At 37.1% G+C, this 20,241-nt stretch overlaps 1 protein-coding gene and 1 pseudogene across 1 annotated transcript; one reads left to right on the forward strand and one right to left on the reverse strand.

The window, feature by feature from the left end:
* The first annotated feature begins 360 nt into the window (after positions 1 to 360).
* On the forward strand, positions 361 to 17,569 carry LOC116126729 (annotated as a pseudogene).
* Positions 17,570 to 18,608: 1,039 nt separating this feature from the next.
* LOC116126745 (50S ribosomal protein L34, chloroplastic) lies at positions 18,609 to 20,240 on the reverse strand. Its single transcript, XM_031412411.1, has 2 exons — positions 19,922 to 20,240; positions 18,609 to 19,005 (listed from the first exon to the last, which is right to left on the reverse strand). The coding sequence occupies exons 1-2, from the start codon at positions 20,127 to 20,129 to the stop codon at positions 18,749 to 18,751; spliced, it is 465 nt and encodes a 154-aa protein (XP_031268271.1). The 5' UTR covers positions 20,130 to 20,240; the 3' UTR covers positions 18,609 to 18,748.
* Between the last annotated feature and the right edge of the window lies 1 nt (position 20,241).

Consider the following 20,241-nt stretch of genomic DNA (forward strand, 5'->3'; position numbering starts at 1 on the left):
ACAAAAATATCTTTATTCCCTTGTTAATGGTATTGGGCACTTGGGCATCACATGCAACATCCAGCACGTTTAATGAAGTTTCCATTGCAAAAAGACACGGGCAATGGATGGCTCAGCATGACCGCATAAGGACCAGAAAGAGAAGAAAATGCGGTTTAAGATTTTCAAGCAAAATCTTGAATTCATTGAAAACTTCAACAATGCAGGCAATCGGACTTACAACTTAAGCATCCATCAGTTTGCAGACTTGACTCATGAAGAGTTCCTAGCGTAGCACACCGGATATAAGCCAGTACTTATACAAGTACATCCATCCAACTCAACATCCTCTGACGCGGTTCTGATGAACGTCCATTTAGCATGGACTGGAGAGAGCTAGGCGCTGTCACTCCGGTTAAAGGCCAAGGCAGATGCGGTAAGTGAACTTGTACCAATATAATTTGACTTGATCTTGTTGAATTTTAATGCAAATATGCAACAAAACCCCAGCAGCAAAACAATGGAAGAACAGCAACAAAACAGTAGAAGAACAGCAGTAAAACAGCTGCGAGAACAGCAGGAAAAACAGCAGCGAGACAACAGCAAAACAGTAACGATACAGCAGTGAAACAGCAGCAAAACTGCAACGATATAGCAGTGTCAAGGCGTGCAAAAGCACTGTCCTTAAGATCAGAATTCCGCCTCTACTGGAAGAATCTTTGTGGTGCAAAAAGGATCAATAGCAAACTAACCCTAGGATACAATGATGAACTTCTAGTTAAAGTGCACTGTTTAACAGAAGCTTAGTACAGTATGTGGCAACGTAGAAGTGGTGAAGGAAAGCTGATAGAATAAAGATGCAGAATCAAAAGTGGATTCTATTGAGTGAAAAGATTGTAAATCAAAAAAGAATAAACACCCCTTTATATACTTCAAAATCCATTCATAACAACCCAACTTTCAATTCTGTAACAACCCTTATAATTGCCACCATTAAAGGTGGAACAAATGGGCCGGGTTAGCGGGTCAACCCAAACCCGGCCCGCAATGAAGAGGGTTGAACCCAGACCGCCAATAAGGAGGGCCGAGTTGAACCCAACCCGGCAGCAATCCGAGGGCGGGCCGGGTCTCAAAATGGCAACCCGCCGACCCGTGGGTTGCTGTTTTGTCCTTTCTAAAGAAAGGACTGCCAACCTGCTGGGTTGACCGCGGGTTGGCTGTTGTCAACCCGGCGGGTTGGCTGTTACACACCAACGGCCAACCCGCCAGGCTGACCCACGGGTTGGCCCCAAAAAAATAGAAAATTTTATTTGTTTTTTCAAATTACCCATTCACCCTTGAAATATAGCCGTTGGAGGGATCTTTTTCGTCATTTTCTTTTTCCATTTTTTTCTATAAATTGGCCCTAAACTCTCACATTTTTCTCACAACTCAAATTCTCTCATTCTCTCATATTCTCTAATCTCTAATCTCTCAATTATTCATTTATTCTCTTAATCTCTTTGTTATCAATTTGCTCGTATTTTAATTTTTTTATTAGTTTTTGCAATTTTTAATTCATATTTCCAATTTTCCAAATTCCAATTCTCTTTCTTTAATTTTTATTTCTTCTACATCAATTTTTTTTTCAACTACAATGGATAGATATTTCTCTCCCATCAATTACAATGATGAAGAAAACTACTATCCTAGTCCTAGTCCTGCTGATTTTACTAACATAAATGCAGGAGGAGATTCAAATAGTCCCGCTTTCCCATTCTTAGAATCCGATACACCTCAAAATATGCCCCCGATTCCAATAGCTCCTGGTGGTTCTAAAAGTCGTCCTCGTCCAACTTCATCTCAAGCTGAGGCTTCATCAACTACCGTTGAAACCGAAGACAGACACACATCAGACGTTTGGGCGCATTTCGACAATATTTATAAAGCTGATTCAGGTAATGGTATTAGTACTTTAAAAAAGCATGCTAATAAACATATTAATCAACATGGAAATAGAGAAAGCAATCAGACTCAAATAACTAATATGGGTACTACTTGGCATTATAATTCTGATGTATATAGGAAACAGTTAGCTTTATATATTACTGCAACTGATCAACCTATTAATATGGCAGAAGATAAATATTTTGAAAGATTTGTTCAAAATTCATTTTTTCCAAGATTTAAAAGTTATTCTAAAACTGCAATTAGAAATGATTTAATAAAATTGTTTAGAAAAATGAAATTAGAATTAAAAAATAAAATACATAGTTGTCATGTTAGTGTGGCTCCAACTGCTGATATTTGGAGTGGTAGAGCTAAACAAGATTATATTTGTGTGACTAGTCATTATTTTGATAATGAATTTAAATTAAATAAATCTTTATTAGGATTTAGATTAATGGATGTAGATCATAGTGGTCAACAAATTTATAATAAAATTGTTGAAGTTTTAGAAGATTATGATGTTCTTGATAAAGTGATAAGTATAACTTTAGATAATGCAAGTGCTAATACTACAGCTATAGATTTTTTTTAAAGTAATTATTGTTTGTATAACAGTTTGAAGTTTTTTCACCAACGTTGTGCATGTCACATTATTAATTTAATTGTGAAAAGTGGTATGAAAACAATTAAAGAAAATATTGATAGAATTAGGGCTTCTTTAGCTTGGATTACTAGTAGTAATAAAAGAAATGTTGAATTTCAAGACGCTTGTATAAAATCAAATATGTCTCCTAAAACTTTTGCATTAGACATGTCTGTTAGATGGAATAATACTTATTTAATGCTTGATTCATGTTTATCTTATGCTAATATAATTAGTTATTTTGTAGCAAATAATAGAGGTCCTCATTATTTGGTAGAAAATGATTGGCAAATAGCTAAAGTATTTCATTCTTTTCTTAAATTTTTTTACCAATCCACTTTACAACTTTCTGGTGTGTATTATCCTACTAGTCCATTGGTAATACATACAATTATAAAAATTTCCGAGTTATTTATAAAAAACAAAGACAATGTAATTTTAAATGCACCAATAAAGGCAATGAAATTTTTTTTTTTAAAATATTGGGAACCCATTCCTTTTCTTTATTGTTTAGGTGCTATATTTGATCCTAGAATTAAATTAGCACGTTTAGAAAATGGTTTTGACAATTTAAGTGAAAATTTACAAACCGAATCATATGTCAATCAAATAGGAGAGGTAAAAAATAGTCTTTTCGAAGTATATTTCCAATATGAAAACAGGTATGGGAACCCGCAGTCGCAAAGAGGCGAAATATCCAGAGAAGCTATAGCAGAAGAAACAAATGAAGACTTATTCTCTTGGAATGCACTGAATAGGCCGAAGAGGACCCGAGTCCGAAGCACAGCCTCCTCTTCAGAAGCACCACCACCAACAACAACAACAACTAATATGCTGTCCTCCATGGAGTCGCAGAGTAATGAACTTCAACAATATTTGGCAACCCCCGAAATGTTTTCAACAGGTCACTTTGATCTCTTAGAGTATTGGAGAGCCAGAAAATGTATTTTTCCGGTATTATCAAGACTTGCCTTGGATGTTTTCGCTGTTCCTGTCTCAACCGTCTCATCCGAACAAACATTTAGTGCAAGTGGAAGGATTTTAAATGAAAGGAGGACTAAACTTGCTCCAAAAATGATTGAAGTCCTCACATGTCTTCGAGATTGGGAACGATCGCGCCATCAAGATCAATACGAGGTTATCGACAATACTTTAGTAGAATCATTTCAATTTTGTAATATAGATGATACATATGAGGGAGGTCCTAGTGAACCACCCCCAAATTAGTTGTTTTGTAAAATGTAATTTGTAAATTAATTGTCAATTATTGCACTCTTTTTTCTTTACCAAGTTTTTCTCCCATTGGGTTTTTCTTGGTGAGGTTTTTAACGAGGCAATAATTGTTGTAATTTCTTATTTTATTTTTTGATAAATGAATAAGTCTAATTTTTCTTATATTACAATTTTATTGTATTAAAATTTAATTAATATTTGAAATGTAAACCAAAAAAAATTAATTTAATTGAATTATTGATATTTGAAAAGTTAACTAAAAACAATTACATTTATAATTGTTAATTGTTAACTATTAAATTGAAAAGTTAAATAAATAAAACAAAAAAAAAATAGGGCTAACCCCCCCTGGCCCGCCACCTAACCCAGTGGGTTAGGGTTGGTGGGCTAGCCATTTTCTCCGAAATGGCGGGCCTAACCCAGCATGTCTTGGTTGGCGGGCGGGTTAGGACCGACCGGCCAAATTGTGTAACCCACTGCGGGTCAGGCTGGGTGGGTTACTTTTCCACCTCTAGCCACCATTACACTGCAAATTAATATAAGAAACTGTCATGCTTCGAATTGTAGTAACCGAAGCAATTTGCTTTCAAATAAATCAAAAAACTGCAATTACTTTTAATTGCATAACAGTCCAAACAATTGGTATTTTGAAATACCAATAACGGCTCAGCTTTTATAACAATCCCCCACATATTTCAAAATAACCAATCACCACTGATTATAGAATTTAATGTTTATGAGTTGGTGTCTTTTGGACTATGAACCAATCATTGGGTAACTAAACATGAGTTACAGAAATGGTGAAATTAAGTTTCTATGAACCAAAAATATATTTATGTAATTTAGAGGATTAGTTCCTCACTCTAAATTCTCTACATTGTATACTGTTCTGCGATTTGTCACTTTATGGCCCCATGCTAGCCTGGATTTCATGAGTACTCTAGAGATGCCTGCCTAAGCTCTCATAGGAATCGACCCAATTCCACACTCACATAGGTGAAACTCCATAAGGTGTGAATTGCAATTTTTCACACTACTATTTATGTTGGCTATGGATTTCATTAAGATTAATTTTACTCAACCTTATTCACTGCAATCAGTATTATCTCGCCATAGGGAGGACTCTTTATAAATAAAGTTTGATAATACTTATCAAGACAACAAGTGACTTGTTATTACCCTTATGAACCTACTTCATGGGATCTCCAATCACATAGGTAGGGTTATCATCACTCTTCCCTTATGCTTTAGGCATAAGTCCCATCCCCCTTGACGTGTATTCCACTAACCTCCTACTTAGTGGTTTAGTTACAGGATCGGCCAAATTTAACTCCGACTTCACAAAGTCTAGGCTCACTACCCCAGATTTTAGCAGTTGCTTTATAATGGTATGTCTTATCCAGATATGTCTGCTTTTCCCATTATAAATTTTGCTCTTTGCTCTCGCTATTGCAGCCTGACAATCACAATGGATTTATACTGAAACAGGAGGGTTAGTTTCAATGGGAAGATCTGCTAAGAGATTCCTTATCCACTCAGCCTTGAAACATGCCTTTTCTAAGGCGATAAGCTCAGACTCCATGGTAGACCAAGCTATGCAAGTTTGTTTGGAAGACTTCCATGACACAATAGTTCCACCAAGTGTAAAGATATAACCACTTGTGGATTTTATTTCATCTGAATCTGATATCCAATTGGCATCTGAATATCCTTCAAATACAGGTGGTATACTTCCAAACGTTAGCCCATAATCAATGGTGCCCTTCAAATAACTAGCAACTCTGTCTAATGATATCCAATGACTCTTATCAGGATTATGAGTATGCCTACTCAATCTAGTGACATCATAAGCAATATCAGGCCTCGTACTATTCATTAAGTACATAAGGTTACCAATGATTTGGGCATATCTATTTTGACTCACACTATGTTGTGTATTTTTCTTAAGTTGTGTATTTTCATCATAAGGAGTTGAGATGGGTTTACTGTCTAAATACCCAAATTTTCTTAAGAAATTTTCAACATAGTGTTGTTGCGATAACTTAAGACCATCATTTATCTTAATGATTTTAATCTTGAGAATAACATTTGCCTCTCCCGTATCCTTCATATCAAAATTTGAGGCAAGAAACACTTTAGTCTTAATTATCACATCCTTATTAGCACTAAATATTAACATGTCATCAACATAGAGACATATTATCACATAAGTGTTGTCTTCAAATGATTTAGAATATACACATTTATGTGAACCATTAATTGTATAACATTTGAGACTAACACTTGGTCAAACTTCTCATGCCATTGTTTTGGTGCCTGTTTAAATCCATAAAAAGATTTTACCAGTTTGCACACTTTATGTTCATTACTTGGGATAACACAACCCTCTGGTTGTTTCATATAATTTTCTTCATCCAGGTCTCCATTAAGAAAAGTTGTATTTACATCTATTTGATGTATATGTAATTTGTAAATTGCAGCTAAAGCAATTAGCACTCTAATTGATGTTATTCTTGTCACAAGAGCATAAGTATCAAAATAATCTATATCTTTCTTTTGTGTATAACCTTTGACAACCAATCTTGCCTTGTATTTATCAATTGATCCATCAATCTTTAATTTCTTTTTAAATATCCATTTGCACACTATTGGTTTAGTTCCTGGAGGCAAATTAACTACTTCCCATGTATGATTACTCATAATGGACTCAATTTCATTATTTATTGCCTCTTTCCAAAGGTATCCATCACGAGAAGTCATTGCTTCTTCATAAGTCTAAGGATCATTCTCTGTAAGACACCAAAACTTTTGGCTTTTCTTACGCTCTTACTTCTTCTTATTTCTAACTTTGAACTTTCAGAAGAATTCTGAAGAGTTTCATTTTGAGGTAAAGCCTTTTCACAATTGATTTTCTTAGGAAAAACATTCTCAAAGAACTCTACGTTTTTAGATCCAATCATTGTGTTTACATCATACAAACCAACCTCTTGCTTTATTACCATGAATCTATAAGTAGCACTTGGGTCCTAACCTTTTCCTTTTAGGTTCAGGAATTAGGACTTTAGCAAAACACCCCCACACTTTAAAATATTTTAGGTTAGGTACATGACCTTTCCAGAGTTCATATGGTGTTTTGCCTGTTTTCTTAAAAGGAATTTTTTTTTGTATGTAACAAGCTGAAAGCATTGCTTCCCCCCACAAATTAAAAGGTGCTCCAGAACTAATCAACATAGCATTCACCATTTCTTTTAAAGTTCTGTTTTTCCTCTCAGCAACTCCATTAGATTGTAGGGAATAAGGAGGTGTAGTCTCATATATAATATCATGATCTCTACAAAAGGAATCTAAGTCATTTGACTCATATTAACCTCTTCTATCTGTTCTTAACTTTTTAGTTTTCTTATTGAGTTGATTTTCAACTTCATGTTTATAAGTTAAGAACATTTTAATTGTTTCATCTTTACTTCCCAATAAGTATACTCTAATATATCTAGAGTAATCATCAATAAAAATTATATAAAACTTTTTTCCTCCTCTGGACATGGTTTGTTTCAAATCTCCAAGATCACTGTGAATTAAACCGAAAAGCTCATTTTCCGGTTCTAGAACTGGTTTACAAGTCTTTTTAATGGATTTAGATTCCACACACATATCACATTTATCAATATTTGAAATATTGACATTTGATAATAAACCAAGTTCTTTCATCTTTTTTAGATAACCATAATTCACATGACCTAATCTACCATGCCATAAATCTATTGAATCAATAACATTAGCAAAAGAAGATGCATTTTCATTCGTAATAATATTAAGTACATTGAGTTTAAATAACTTTCCAGAACAATACCCGCTCCCAATAAAAGCCTCATTTTTTGACATTATAATTTTGTCACCCTCAAAGGAGACTTTCACTCCAGTCTTTCCTAATACATAAATAGATACAAGATTATATCGAATGTTTAGAACATGTAAAACATTACTCAGTGAGAGGGTTTTCCGTGAAGTAAGTTTGAGAAGAATTTTCCCCTTTCCCAGAACAGGAGTAGAGCGGGAATCACCAAGGTAAACACATTCTTCTCTATCCCTCAATGGTATGTATTCATAGAAAGAATTTATATCTCCACAAATATGGCCTTAGAATCAATTATCCATTCTTTTTTTTCCAGCAACCATGTTCACTTGTGAGACAACCACAACAGCAACAACATCATCTCCTTCAGCCAGATTGGCTTTAGGAGGATTTTTGTTTTCTCCAGTTTTCCTGTATCTGCATTGGCTAGCAAAAAGTTTATTTTTTCTCACACATAAAACAGTGTCCTTTCTTTTTGAAAGTGTTGGGGTTCTTGTTGTTAAACAATTTTTTGTTACTGTTCTTAAAACTATACGGTTTCTTGTTCTTAGGTTGAGGAGCCACTTGGTTTTCAACAACATTAGCCTTGGATGTCAATTCCTTGGCATTCTCGGCTTTATCTCTAAGCTTATTCGTCTCCTCAACCCTAATATGTACTATCACATCTTCTAAGTTCATTTGCTGCTGCTTATGTTTCATACTATTCTCATAATCTCTCCATGAATCTGGAAGTTTTTCAATTAAACAACCATCCACAAAAGTTTCAGGAAGAATTATTTCTTCATTTTTCAAGTCATTTATAAGCAAATGATAGTCATGGACTTGCATGGATACCTCTTTTTCTTCTACCATTTTAAAATCTAGGAGGTTTCCTATGGCATATTTTTGTGATCCAGCATCCTCAACAACATATTTCTTTTTCAGGATTGTCCATATCTCATGTGCAGTTTGATAGGACCACCTGCAAATCAGTTCAACACACAGCCAAAAACAAGAACAAACGATGGACAAACTATTATGTATAATCTTTAATATGTATATTAATTAGGCAATATGTAATTGACAATTGGAAGAAAAATGAAATAAGAACAATAACTTGATAATCCTAGCATTTTGAGGAGCCAATGACCTCTATTGTTTACTCTAAAAAATATGCTTAACCTTTGCTGCTAAATCTCAATGTTATATATATACCAAGTTTTCCCATAACTACCCCTCACTCAAACAATTCTCACACCCACGTCACATCTGTAGACACATGGACCCTACCCCTTAACAACCATCCTCAATGCATATTACGTCCCTTAAGTGTGTACACCTTATGCACAACAGGCCTATCAATGCCCCTCCCTTAGAGATTCACCTTGTCCTCAAGGTGAAAGTGAGGAAACTGTGCGTGTATCACCTCATATGGCTCCTAAGTGGCTTCAAACTCAGGTAAATCTTTCCATTGGATGAGGACCTCCCTGGAACCATCCAGGAGAGTACGCATAGACAAGACGGCAGCAGGTTGGACCATCTATTCTAGATCTTCAGAAAGGAATTCTGGTAGGGGTTGGACTAGAATAGATTGATGCAAACTCTGCTTGAGCTAAGAAATATGGAAAACTTGATGAATTCGTGCTGTGGGAGGCAAAGCAAGTTTGTAAGCCACTTCCCCAACTCATTCCAAAACAGCGTAAGGCCCATAGAAGCGGGGGCTGAGCTTTTCGTTCAACTTTCGGGCAAGAGTTTTGAACCTAAATGGTTGTAGCTTCAAAAATACAGAGTCTCCAGGCTAGAAACAATCATCTCTCCTATGTAGGTCTGCATTTTTCTTCATATGACCTTGAGCAATGGCCAAGTTAGCTTTAAGCTCCTTTAACATGGCATTCCGCTCAGCCATCTGTATACTTACATCTTCCACGGCTGAGGGGCAATTTGCAAATTTCAAGAGTATGGGAGGATATCTCCCATAAAAAGCCTTAAAATGGGTCATCCTGGTGGAGCCGTGGTAAGTGGTGTTGTACCAAAATTCGCCTATGTAAGACACAATGGCCACTGTTGTGGTTGAGAGCTACAGAAGCATCAGAGATAAGCCTCGAGGCATCTATTGACCACCTCGGTCTGACCATCGGTTTGCGGGTGGTATGCCGAGCTAAATTTCAGGATGGTTCCAGCAACCTTGAATAATTCCTACCAAAATTGGCTCATGAAAACCTTATCTCTGTCCGAAACAATGGAGTTCCAAAAACCATGGAGCTTGACCACTTCTTTAATAAATATGGTAGTCACATCCTCTGCATTGTAGGGGTGACCGAGATTGAAGAAGTGACTATATTTGGTGAGCCGGTCAACCACCACTAATATGGTATCCACCCCTTTGGAACGCGGTAATCCCCCAATAAAGTCCATAGAAATATCCTCAAAAACCTGACTTGGAATGTGTAAGGGCTGTATGATGACTGCTTGTTAAGTTGACAAATGGTACAAGCCTTGATATATTTTTGGACATCCCTCCAAATGCCTTCCCAATAGACCACAGTGGACACTATCTTGTATGTTCTAAAGAAGCCGGAGTGACCCCCACTAGGACTGTGGTGGAACTCCTCCAATAACCTTGAAATAAACTTGGATCCCTTAGGAATGACCAACCTGTTTTTATAAAGTAGGCAGCCCTTGTGGAGTTGGTAGTTGGGTCGACTGGATGAATCAAGGAGGAGGTCTTGTATGATCACCTGCAATTTAGGATCTGTTTGTGCCTCTGAAGCTAGGTCTTCATACTCAGAGAACTGAACCAGAAACAAAGTCGTCAACTCAGCCCCTTCCTCCCTTCGTGAAAGAGCATCTGCCACTCGATTTGAAGCCCCCAGATAATAATGAATCTCAAAATTGAAGCCCATGAGTTTGGAGATCCATTTGTGTTGTTAAGGGGTTTTGGCTCTCTGATCCATTAAGAATTGGAGGATGCGCTGGTCTGACTTTATTATAAACTTCCTGCTGAGCAAATAATGACTCCACTTTTTAATTGCGAAGATGATGGCCATTAATTCTCGCTCGTAAACTGATTTGAGCTTGGCATGGGCGAGAAAGCCTTGCTAATAAAAGCTATTGGGCGAGATTGTTGCACCAAAACAGCCCCAAGTTCTCTACCTGATGCATCTGCCTGAATCTCAAACGAAAGTGAAAAATTTGGGATAGCCAATATAGGGACAATAGTCATTGCCTCTTTAAGCCTATCAAACGCATTTTGGGCTGCCTCATCCCAAGTGAAGGAGCCATTTTTAAGTAATTGAGTTAAGGGTTGTGCAATGGTACCATAACCCTTCACAAACCTCATATAATAACCTGTCAATCCCAAAAATCCTCTTAAACTCTTAACATTTAGCGGACGTGGCCAAGAAACCATGGCCTCAACTTTCTTCTGATCTGCCTCCACTCCCTTTTCTGATATCAAGTGGCCTAAATACTCCAATTCATATTGGCCGAAAGAATATTTCTTCTTGTTAATAATTAACTCATTTTCCTGCAAAATCTGGAAAGTCTGACGTAAATGCTATAGGTGAGTGGCGATGTTTGGGCTATAGATAAGGATATCGTAAAAAAAAAAAACCAGGATAAATTTGCGTAGGGCAGGTCTAAAGATTGAGTTCATTAAGGTTTGGAAGGTTGAGGGGGCATTGGTGAGGCCGAAAGGCATAACGAGGAACTCGTAATGTCCCTCATGAATTCAAAAGGTTGTCTTAGGCACATCTACTTCTAGTACCCTGATTTGGTAGTATCCTAATTTTAAATCCAACTTAGTGAATATTGTAGCCCCAGGCAATTCATCAAGCAACTCCTTAATTATCGGGATTAGGAATTTGTCAGGTATTGTGAGGTTTTTTAATGCCTTGTAGTCCACACAAAAGCGCCAACTCCCATCTTTTTTCTTAACTAACAGGACAGGGCTTGCATAAGGGCTAGTGCTAGGCTGAATAATTCAAACAGTTAACATCTCCCTAACCAGTTTTTTGATTTCGTTTTTTTGGAAGTACAGGTACTTGTATGGCCTAGCATTAAGGGGTTTGGATCCTGGCTAAAGTTCTATGGCATGGTCGTGGGTTCTATGGGGTGGGAGTTTGGTGATTTGATCAAACAGATGGTTGTAATTTTCTATCACCCTTGATACTGGAGGATCTATTTCTTCTTGCACTGGTTCTTCTTTCAGTCCTATAGCCTCAAACTTGACTACATAGTCAGTCCTTGTAGACTGCAAGGATCGGACCATTGCCTTCAATGAAACCTCAGTCTTCACCAGCGAGTGGTCTCCTTGCAACATTACTCTTTTTCCCTCCTAGTCAAATTCCATGGTTAGCCTCTTCCAGTTGGAACTCACATCTCCCAAAGTGCTCAACCACGTAATCCCTAACACTACATTTACCCCACCTAACTCAAAAGGAAAAAATTCCTATTGGATCTCAAGTCCTTGGAGTTTCAATCGAACTACTCTACAGATTCCCTCCCCCTGAATGGTACACTTGTTTCCCACCATTACTCCAAAAGATCTCCCCTTATCCACCTTCAATCCTAACTTCTACACAAGCTCATGAGAAATGAAATTGTGGGACGCCCCACTGTCAACCAACATAACCGCGTTCTCAACTCCAATTTGGCCCTCCAATTTCAGAGTTTTATTAGAAGAAAGACTCACTGTCATCCATGAGTAGAAACACTTGAAATGACCTGTGATTGGGACCGAACTTTTCATCGCAGCGGTAGCACAACCCACGTTCACACTGGTATTGGATTTCCACTTCAGAGAGTCGTCTGAAATTGTCTCTCCTGTTATTGGATCTTGTTGTCTCAGTCGATCGCTTTTTACGGTCGAAGCTCTTGCTTGGAGTCGATGAAATGAAGCTTGGATCTAGAGGCTTTGAATTGTTATTCCACCAATTTGAACGTGGCAGATCCGGGTTTGGGTTGACCCGAGTGTAAAACTCTATCCTTCCCATTTGGTTTTCGTTAATTTTGGGCCTATTTCTCTCCATAACCCAATTCCTCTTTGGAACAACTTCTTTCTACTATCGTACTCGTAAAATATATTAATAAAAAGACAAGTATATTTATCAAATTGGTTGGGCCCAAAAATTTTCTTTACTTAATAAATACATTCTTTACATAGTACAGCATCATTTGTACAAAAAGACTCTAAAAAATAGTGGACAGTGCAGCCAAGTCTCCCTGCTTGCCGACGTCCATCCGACCACGTCCTCACCTATGACCTGTAAAACATAGAAAACAACGGGGTGAGCACAAAGATGCTCAGTAAGTAAATCTTCTACTTTATAATCCCTGTGCATTACTCGTCAATTCTTTTCGTACTCTTGTCACTTTCTCTAATTCAATCTCTCTTGTTCTTTCTCTACTTCTAGTTCTCACTATTCTTTTCTTTCGTTCTATTCTCATCACCCATGGAGAATATCATAACCATGCATGGATGAGACACTAAAGCATAACAATGCAGTTTCTTTCTTTTCTTTTTTTTCTAATCTTCTCTTATTTTTATTCTTTTTCTTTCTTTTCTTTTTTTTCTAATCTTCTCTTATTTTTATTCTTATTCTTTCTTATTCTTCCTTATTCTTTGCCGATCGGTCTTGGTCGATGCATGGATTCGGAACCCTTGACCATGTGAGTGTACTCTCTCTCGTGTATAGCTCTCATCCGCATGTATTCTCATGGCTATACAAATTCTTTTTCTCATTCTCATTCCGCTCTCTCATGGCGGAGACCGCTCTCTCACGGTGGTTTACATGCGGGAAATTTCTACACTCATGGGCTCCCCATCGCACAACCTATTCTCTTTTCTCTTCTGTAGCACTTATTATTCATTTTATTCTCTAGTGCTACTTCTTTCTTTCTCTTTATTCTAAGAGAATTAATTCTTTTCTTTATCTCTCTATTCTTAGAGTGTTTCTTTCTCATTTCTCATATTTCTTTCTTATGTGATCACTCAATTAAACATATGCATATGGATGGCTCATGCCTAGACTCTTTCTTATATGCATTCATGAAATGAAAATATGCTATGTTGCATAAAGTAAGGTTCTCTACTTCTACTCATGCTTCTTTTAGGCACTTCATCAAACAATATGTGTGCATACATAAACCCTACTCTCACTATAGTTCTACTTCTTTCTTAACCATCCAAAATTAGAGTTCAACCCCTTCACATTATCACACATTCTGCAAAGAAAACACACTTCAAATATTCCTCTCAAATTCTTCTAATTCTATCCATACTTCTACCATAATTTATCAACACATTCCACCCTTCTCATGGTGGAAATTTCTCCATAAATCAACATTAAACTCATTCATAAAATCACCAACTCATTTCAAACATAAAAATACAAGCATTACTCATTTATAAAGCTCTACACATCATTCAATCATGCAAATCACAACTTAGGTGGATTTACTTACCTTAGGCTCAAGTAGAATCCACTTAAGCTCTCTACTTTTGATTGCTTGATACTTTCTCTTAAACCTTAAACACAAACTCAATAAGGATCCTATTCTTTCACCAATAAAATTCACATCTAGAGTAAGGATTCTCACCTTTAAGTGCTTAGGATCAACTTGTATCAATTTCTAGTCAAAAGCTCTTCAAAGATCCTTGGAAAATTGAATGAAAGTTTGAGAGAATTGAAGAATTAAAGAGGCGGTGGAGAAGAATGAATGAAAGGGTTTCTAAAGCTAAACCCTTAATATCTCATATTTTCTCCACTCTTTCCCAATATACCCTACTCCTTCTTTGAAATTCCACCTATGCCCTTTAATTCTTTGCAAAAACATCCCCATTCAAACTATTCTCCATGCAATTTCCTTGCATTTCACTCCCCACTTTTCTTGCTAATTAGGGATAGAATGGTCATTGAGTCCCAAAAGGAAGAATTATCTAAAAACTCAAGGAAAATTTCAGCCGAGTCTTTGCCGCGGCGAAGCTATTTCTTCGCCCCGACGAAAACTCACAACAGCTACACGGGGGTTGTAGCACTTCATCACAGCGGCGAAGCTTATTCTTCGCCCCGACGAAGACTGTAACATCAAGATTTTGCCAAGTCTTACAAATTTTCAGGGCAACCACTTAACCAACCTATATACCCTTTCAACCAAGGGCCAACCAAACAATATTAACAACATACAGACTCAAATGAGGATAAATCAATAAACATTCAAGCCATTCATCAAATCTTAACTACGTACCTCAAGTGGGGCGTTACACTCTCTTCCACCCGATGGGCTTGGTCCATTAGCCCAAATAAAGTTTTGGGTTGGCTCAACCTTAATTCTGCCTTGATGTCCTCCTTCAACCCATTTCCGAAAATTCCCTTCAGCAGCTTTGCACCCAGCTCCTTCAATGGCGCAGCATGAGCTTCAAATTGTTCTCTATATTCAGTGACTGTTCCTTCTTGTCTCAAAGACACCAAAGCTTCATACGCAGATCCCTTAAATGATAGGCGAAATCGATCGATCAGAGCTGCCTTGAATGCTTACCATGACCGAAATGGAGCTCTAAGTTCAACCCATTGATACCAACTCAGAGCTCGACCTTCCATGCAAACAGTTGCCACTTCTACCATCTCTGTTTCTTCATAATGGTTAATGGCGAAGTATCGATCCGCTCTAAAGGACCACCCAAATGCATCATCACCATTAAAGATTGGCAACTCAAGCTTACGTTTCTTCTTTTCCTCTTTCCCAACTTCACCACTGATCTCACGTTCTTGCCCCTTGTCATCATCGGAATTCTGATTCTCAACGGATGATGATGACTTCTCTTTCTCTCGGTATCTTCTTTCATCTCTTTCTTCCCTCATTCGCATTAACTCACGCATCTCCGTTAGATACTCCTTAACGCTACCCATATCAGTTTTCAACGTACTCATGTCGTTCTTCATAGTCTTCATTTCCTTCTCCACATTATCCATTCTATTCTCCATCTTAGATTTTACCATTCCCCAACCTCACTCTAATACCAATTTGATAGGACCACCTGCAAATCAATTCAACACACAGCCAAAAACAAGAACAAACGATGGACAAACTATTCTGTATAATCTTCAATCTGTATATTAATCAGGCAATATGTAATTGACAATTAGAAGAAAAATGAAATAAGAACAGTAGCCGAATAATCCTAGCATTTCGAGGAGCCAGGGACCTTCATTATTTACTCTAAAAAATATGCTTAACTTTTGCTACTAAATCTCAACAATATATATACACTAAGTTTTCCCGTAACTACCCCTCACTCACACATTTCTCACTCCCACAATATTCACACCCACATCACACCTGCAGACACGTGGACCCTACCCTTTAACAACCATCCTCAATGCCTATTACGTCCCTTAAGTGTGTACACCTTATGCACAGCAGGCCTATCACAGTCTTATAAGCGCAATAAACATCATAAAGCTCATTTGATAATATATTGAGAGTAGTATGGCGACATACTTTATTTCCTTTCTTCCATGTATCAAGTTTTTTGTCAAAATTGTCCACTCCAGGTTTTGGTTCTTTTATTGAGAGATATTCTGCAAAACCGCCACCTCTTGAAATGAACTTCAGCAAAAGGCTCAATTTTGGAGATGTCAGGAAGTGATTTGGCAGTGAGAATTGCAGCGTCCATCTCAGAAATTCTGATCTTAAGATTGTTGAATTTTAATACAAATAAGCAGTAAAACAGTGGAAGAACAGCAACAAAACAGCAGTAAAACAGCAGGAAAAACAACAGCGAGAACACCAGGAAAAATAGCAGCGAGACAGCAGTAAAACAGTAACGATACAGCAGTGAAACATCAATGAACACAGCAGCGAAACAGCAGCAAAACTGCAACGATACAGCAACGTCAAGGCGTGCAAAAGTACTGTCTTTAAAATCAGAATTCCGCCCCTACTGGAAGAATCTTCGTGGTGCAAAAAGGCTCAACAGTGGACTGACCTCCAGGATATAATGACGAACTTCTAGTTAAAGTGCACTATTTAACAGAAGCTTAGAACAATATGTGACAATGTAGAAGTGGTGAAGGAAAGAAGCAAAAGTAGATTCTATTGAGTGGAAAGATTGTACATCAAAGAAGAATAAACACCCCTTTACTTGACAATCCATTCATAACTGCCCTACTTTTAACTCTGTAACAGCCCTTATAATTGCCACCATTACACTCCAAATTAATATAAGAAACTGCCATGTTTTGAATTGCAGTAACCAAGCAATTTGCTTTCAAATAAAACAAAAACTGCAGTTACTTTTAATTGCATAACAGTCTAAACAATTGGTATTTTGAAATACCAATAACGGCTCAGCTTTTATAACAGATTTTGCTTACTTGATTTCTTGACAGGATCTTGCTGGGCATTTTCTGCAGTGGCAGCCATGGTAGGTGTTATCCAGATCAAAACCGGTAAACTGATCTCACTCTCATAGCGACAATTAGTGGACTGTTCCAAAAATGGTAACTGCGGATGCAATGGTGGTTAAATGAAGAACGCCTTTGAATATATTATGAACAACCAAGGTCTCACCACCGAGTCCAATTACAAATACAAGGGGTCAGGCGAAACTTGTGACAAAGAGAAGGAACATGAGCAAGCAGCAAAAATCGGATATTATGAAACTGTACCAACTAAAGATGAATTGGCATTAAGAAAAGCTGTAATCAGTCAACCAGTTTCAGTTTCTATGGATAGTAGCGCAAATACCTTCAAGTTTTACAAAAGCGGTATTTTTTATGGAGATTGTGGGACAGAATTAAACCATGCTGATGCGGACCAGATACTGGATAATTAAGAATTCATGGGGCGAGAATTGGGGAGAGAATGGTTATATGAGGATTAAGAGAGATGTTGATGCAGCCGAAGGTCTGCGTGGCCTTGCAATTTACGCCACATATCCTGTTGCATAACTTCACCAATAATTCCTAAATTTTAGCGCAACAATTTTTTTTTTTTTTTTTTTTTTCTTTTCTGAATAAGGCAGGATCGTCTATTGAATCATTGACGACCAGTCTTCAGCATAAGACACGCACCAATATATATGAACAAGAATTCTAATAGCCTTTCTGTGTATAGTTTATTCCATAGTTCAATGCAACAACAACAACACATAATTTTATGTATTCTTGAAACAATTACGATAGCAAAAACTAAATACATGGGCAGTGGTAGCTACAATTTGAATTGTAAAGCTGAGAAGACGAAATAATTTGCCAAACGATGGTATAATGAGATTAAATGGCTTTTCCAGTTGCATCAATAAGACAGAAACAGCATATAAAATCTCATTCAAATAGACATCAAACTTAAGGGAAACCTTTTAGACCAAATACATGCGTCCAACTAGTTCTAGGTGTCATAAGTACCTTCCAAATCACATACATGAATAACAACAAACACTACCAGGTCTGGAATAATCCATGTGAGAATGATGTGTAGTACATGGTTTCCACAAGCATTGAACATGCCATATTATTGTCAAATTTAAGATCAATACTTAATAACCAAATATAAAACAAGAGATTAGCAGCTGTCTGCACATAAGGTTAACAGATATAAGCTGATTTACATAGAGATTTTTAAGTTAGAAGAAAACCAGCTACTTTCTCAACTTGGTCTAGTGAAAGTTTCCAACCAGTGGAGATTGGAGTCAATATCAGATAAAGAACAATGCCCTACAGAAAAATTGAACGGAATGCATCCAAACAACTTCTAGTTAGTTGTGCACCAGTCATCATCATATATTCAATTCACCTATTGTAGGTGAACACCAAGGGGGAATACAAAATTTCGTCAGGCTTATTTCCTACTGGTTGGCCAGGATATTGGTAGAGGTACCGCCCTTTCTAAACATGTATTTGATGTTCTTCCATTTATAACAAGAAGTTTGTGTGGATTTCCAGATAGCAACTGCTCATAATAAATACATACAGTACAGATGTAAGGAGATGATAAAAACAAATTGAAATTCAATTAACCAAAAATTGCTCGAATGAAACAAAGAAGCATCTGAAAAGGTCAGATTAATCATTCAGTGAACAACATTGAATATTACAAATAACCTATTGGAAATGAGTAAGAAAGAGCACTTATGGACGCTTCCCGCTATTGTGGTTGGACTTTGGGCAAAGTACCCACCGTCCCTTGGCTCGTCGACGCTTCAACAATGCTCTTCCGCTAGTGGTTCTCATTCTTCTGCGGAAGCCATGAGTCCGAGCCAGGGATTTCCGAGACCTATTCCTCTTAGTTTGACAAAGCGCAGCCTTCCCAGCCCTCACCACTAGGCCATGGCCTTTCTCCTTTCTTACTGTGATGTTAGATTTGAAATCTACCCCCAAAGATAAACCTGTAATCAATCTATACAGTTAATAGGAAGCTCCCCAGCTCAAATAGATTGCTTTTCATGTCAAAATTTCTTTCAGATTCAAACATAGCAAATAATCTACAGCAAGGGCAAATGACCATAAGTCAGTGCAGTACCAACTCAGTTGAAAGATTTCAATCTAGACATGACACCTGTTTGAACAACAAGAAGCTTCAACTCTACCAAAAGTTATATATATTTCAGCTGAAATTCAGAGTTGCATTTACCAAAGAAACAAAAGTTCCGGAGTTCCTTTGCCATGGAAACAGAAAATGAACTAAAACATGAAAACCTCAAGGGCTTATGCAAAATTTCAAATTTTAACTTTTTTTCAATCTTCTAATTGCGTAGAACAAGGCAATCCAAAATCCATATACGATGGACTAAATCAATGTCAGTGTGTTACAAGTACAACACTAACAAGCTTTGCATCCATCCCTAACAATATAGCACAGCTTGATTAAGCTTTTGGGGATACTCTAGTTCTGGAATCAAAATGTGCCTTAAAACCTTTGTTCAGAAAAAAAGTGAAAATAAAAAATAATAATAATAATAATAATATATTTTTATAAGCTAATAAACCCGCTTTTAAACCATTTATTTTCTATTTCTAATTTTTGCTCCATTTTGGCCAGAGCATCTAAATCACAGTTAAAGTTGCATTTTGAACCTTCTCTTTCTAGTCTTAAAATCGAAAATTACATAAATTCTACCTTCCTAAAACACTAATCAATAATTACCCGTAGAAAAATTTCAAAGATGAAACCCAAAATTAAGCAAAAATAACAACTAAACAGTAAACACATAGCACTCGATGGACCCAAGAACCAAGGAAACATTAAAACCCCAAAATTGATATACAACTGAACAATTAACTAAATTTAAGGAATTTGGGTACCTGAAAATGCAGAAGGAAAAGAGAGAGAAGAAGAAGAGAGAAAAGAGGAGTGAAGAAGGGCAGAGCGAGAAGTGGGGTTAGTGGTAGCCACATTAACAGAGACAGAGCTCCTTCTGGTGAGTAGAGTGAGAGAAGCAGAAGGACTTCGCGAGGTTTTGGTTGTAAGCCACGGCGGTGGTAGTGATGATATGGTTGATACTGAAGCCATTATTTACCCAATCAGTCTCTGTTTTGGTGGTTTGCTTAGTTTTGTTATCCTCAACGAAACAAAGCTAAGGCAGTTGCCTTTATCATCGAAGACATTCAGTCCCTCTGTACAA

Source organism: Pistacia vera, unplaced genomic scaffold (genome assembly GCF_008641045.1).
Source record: "Pistacia vera cultivar Batoury unplaced genomic scaffold, PisVer_v2 Contig183, whole genome shotgun sequence".
NCBI classification, from domain to species: Eukaryota; Viridiplantae; Streptophyta; class Magnoliopsida; order Sapindales; family Anacardiaceae; genus Pistacia; species Pistacia vera.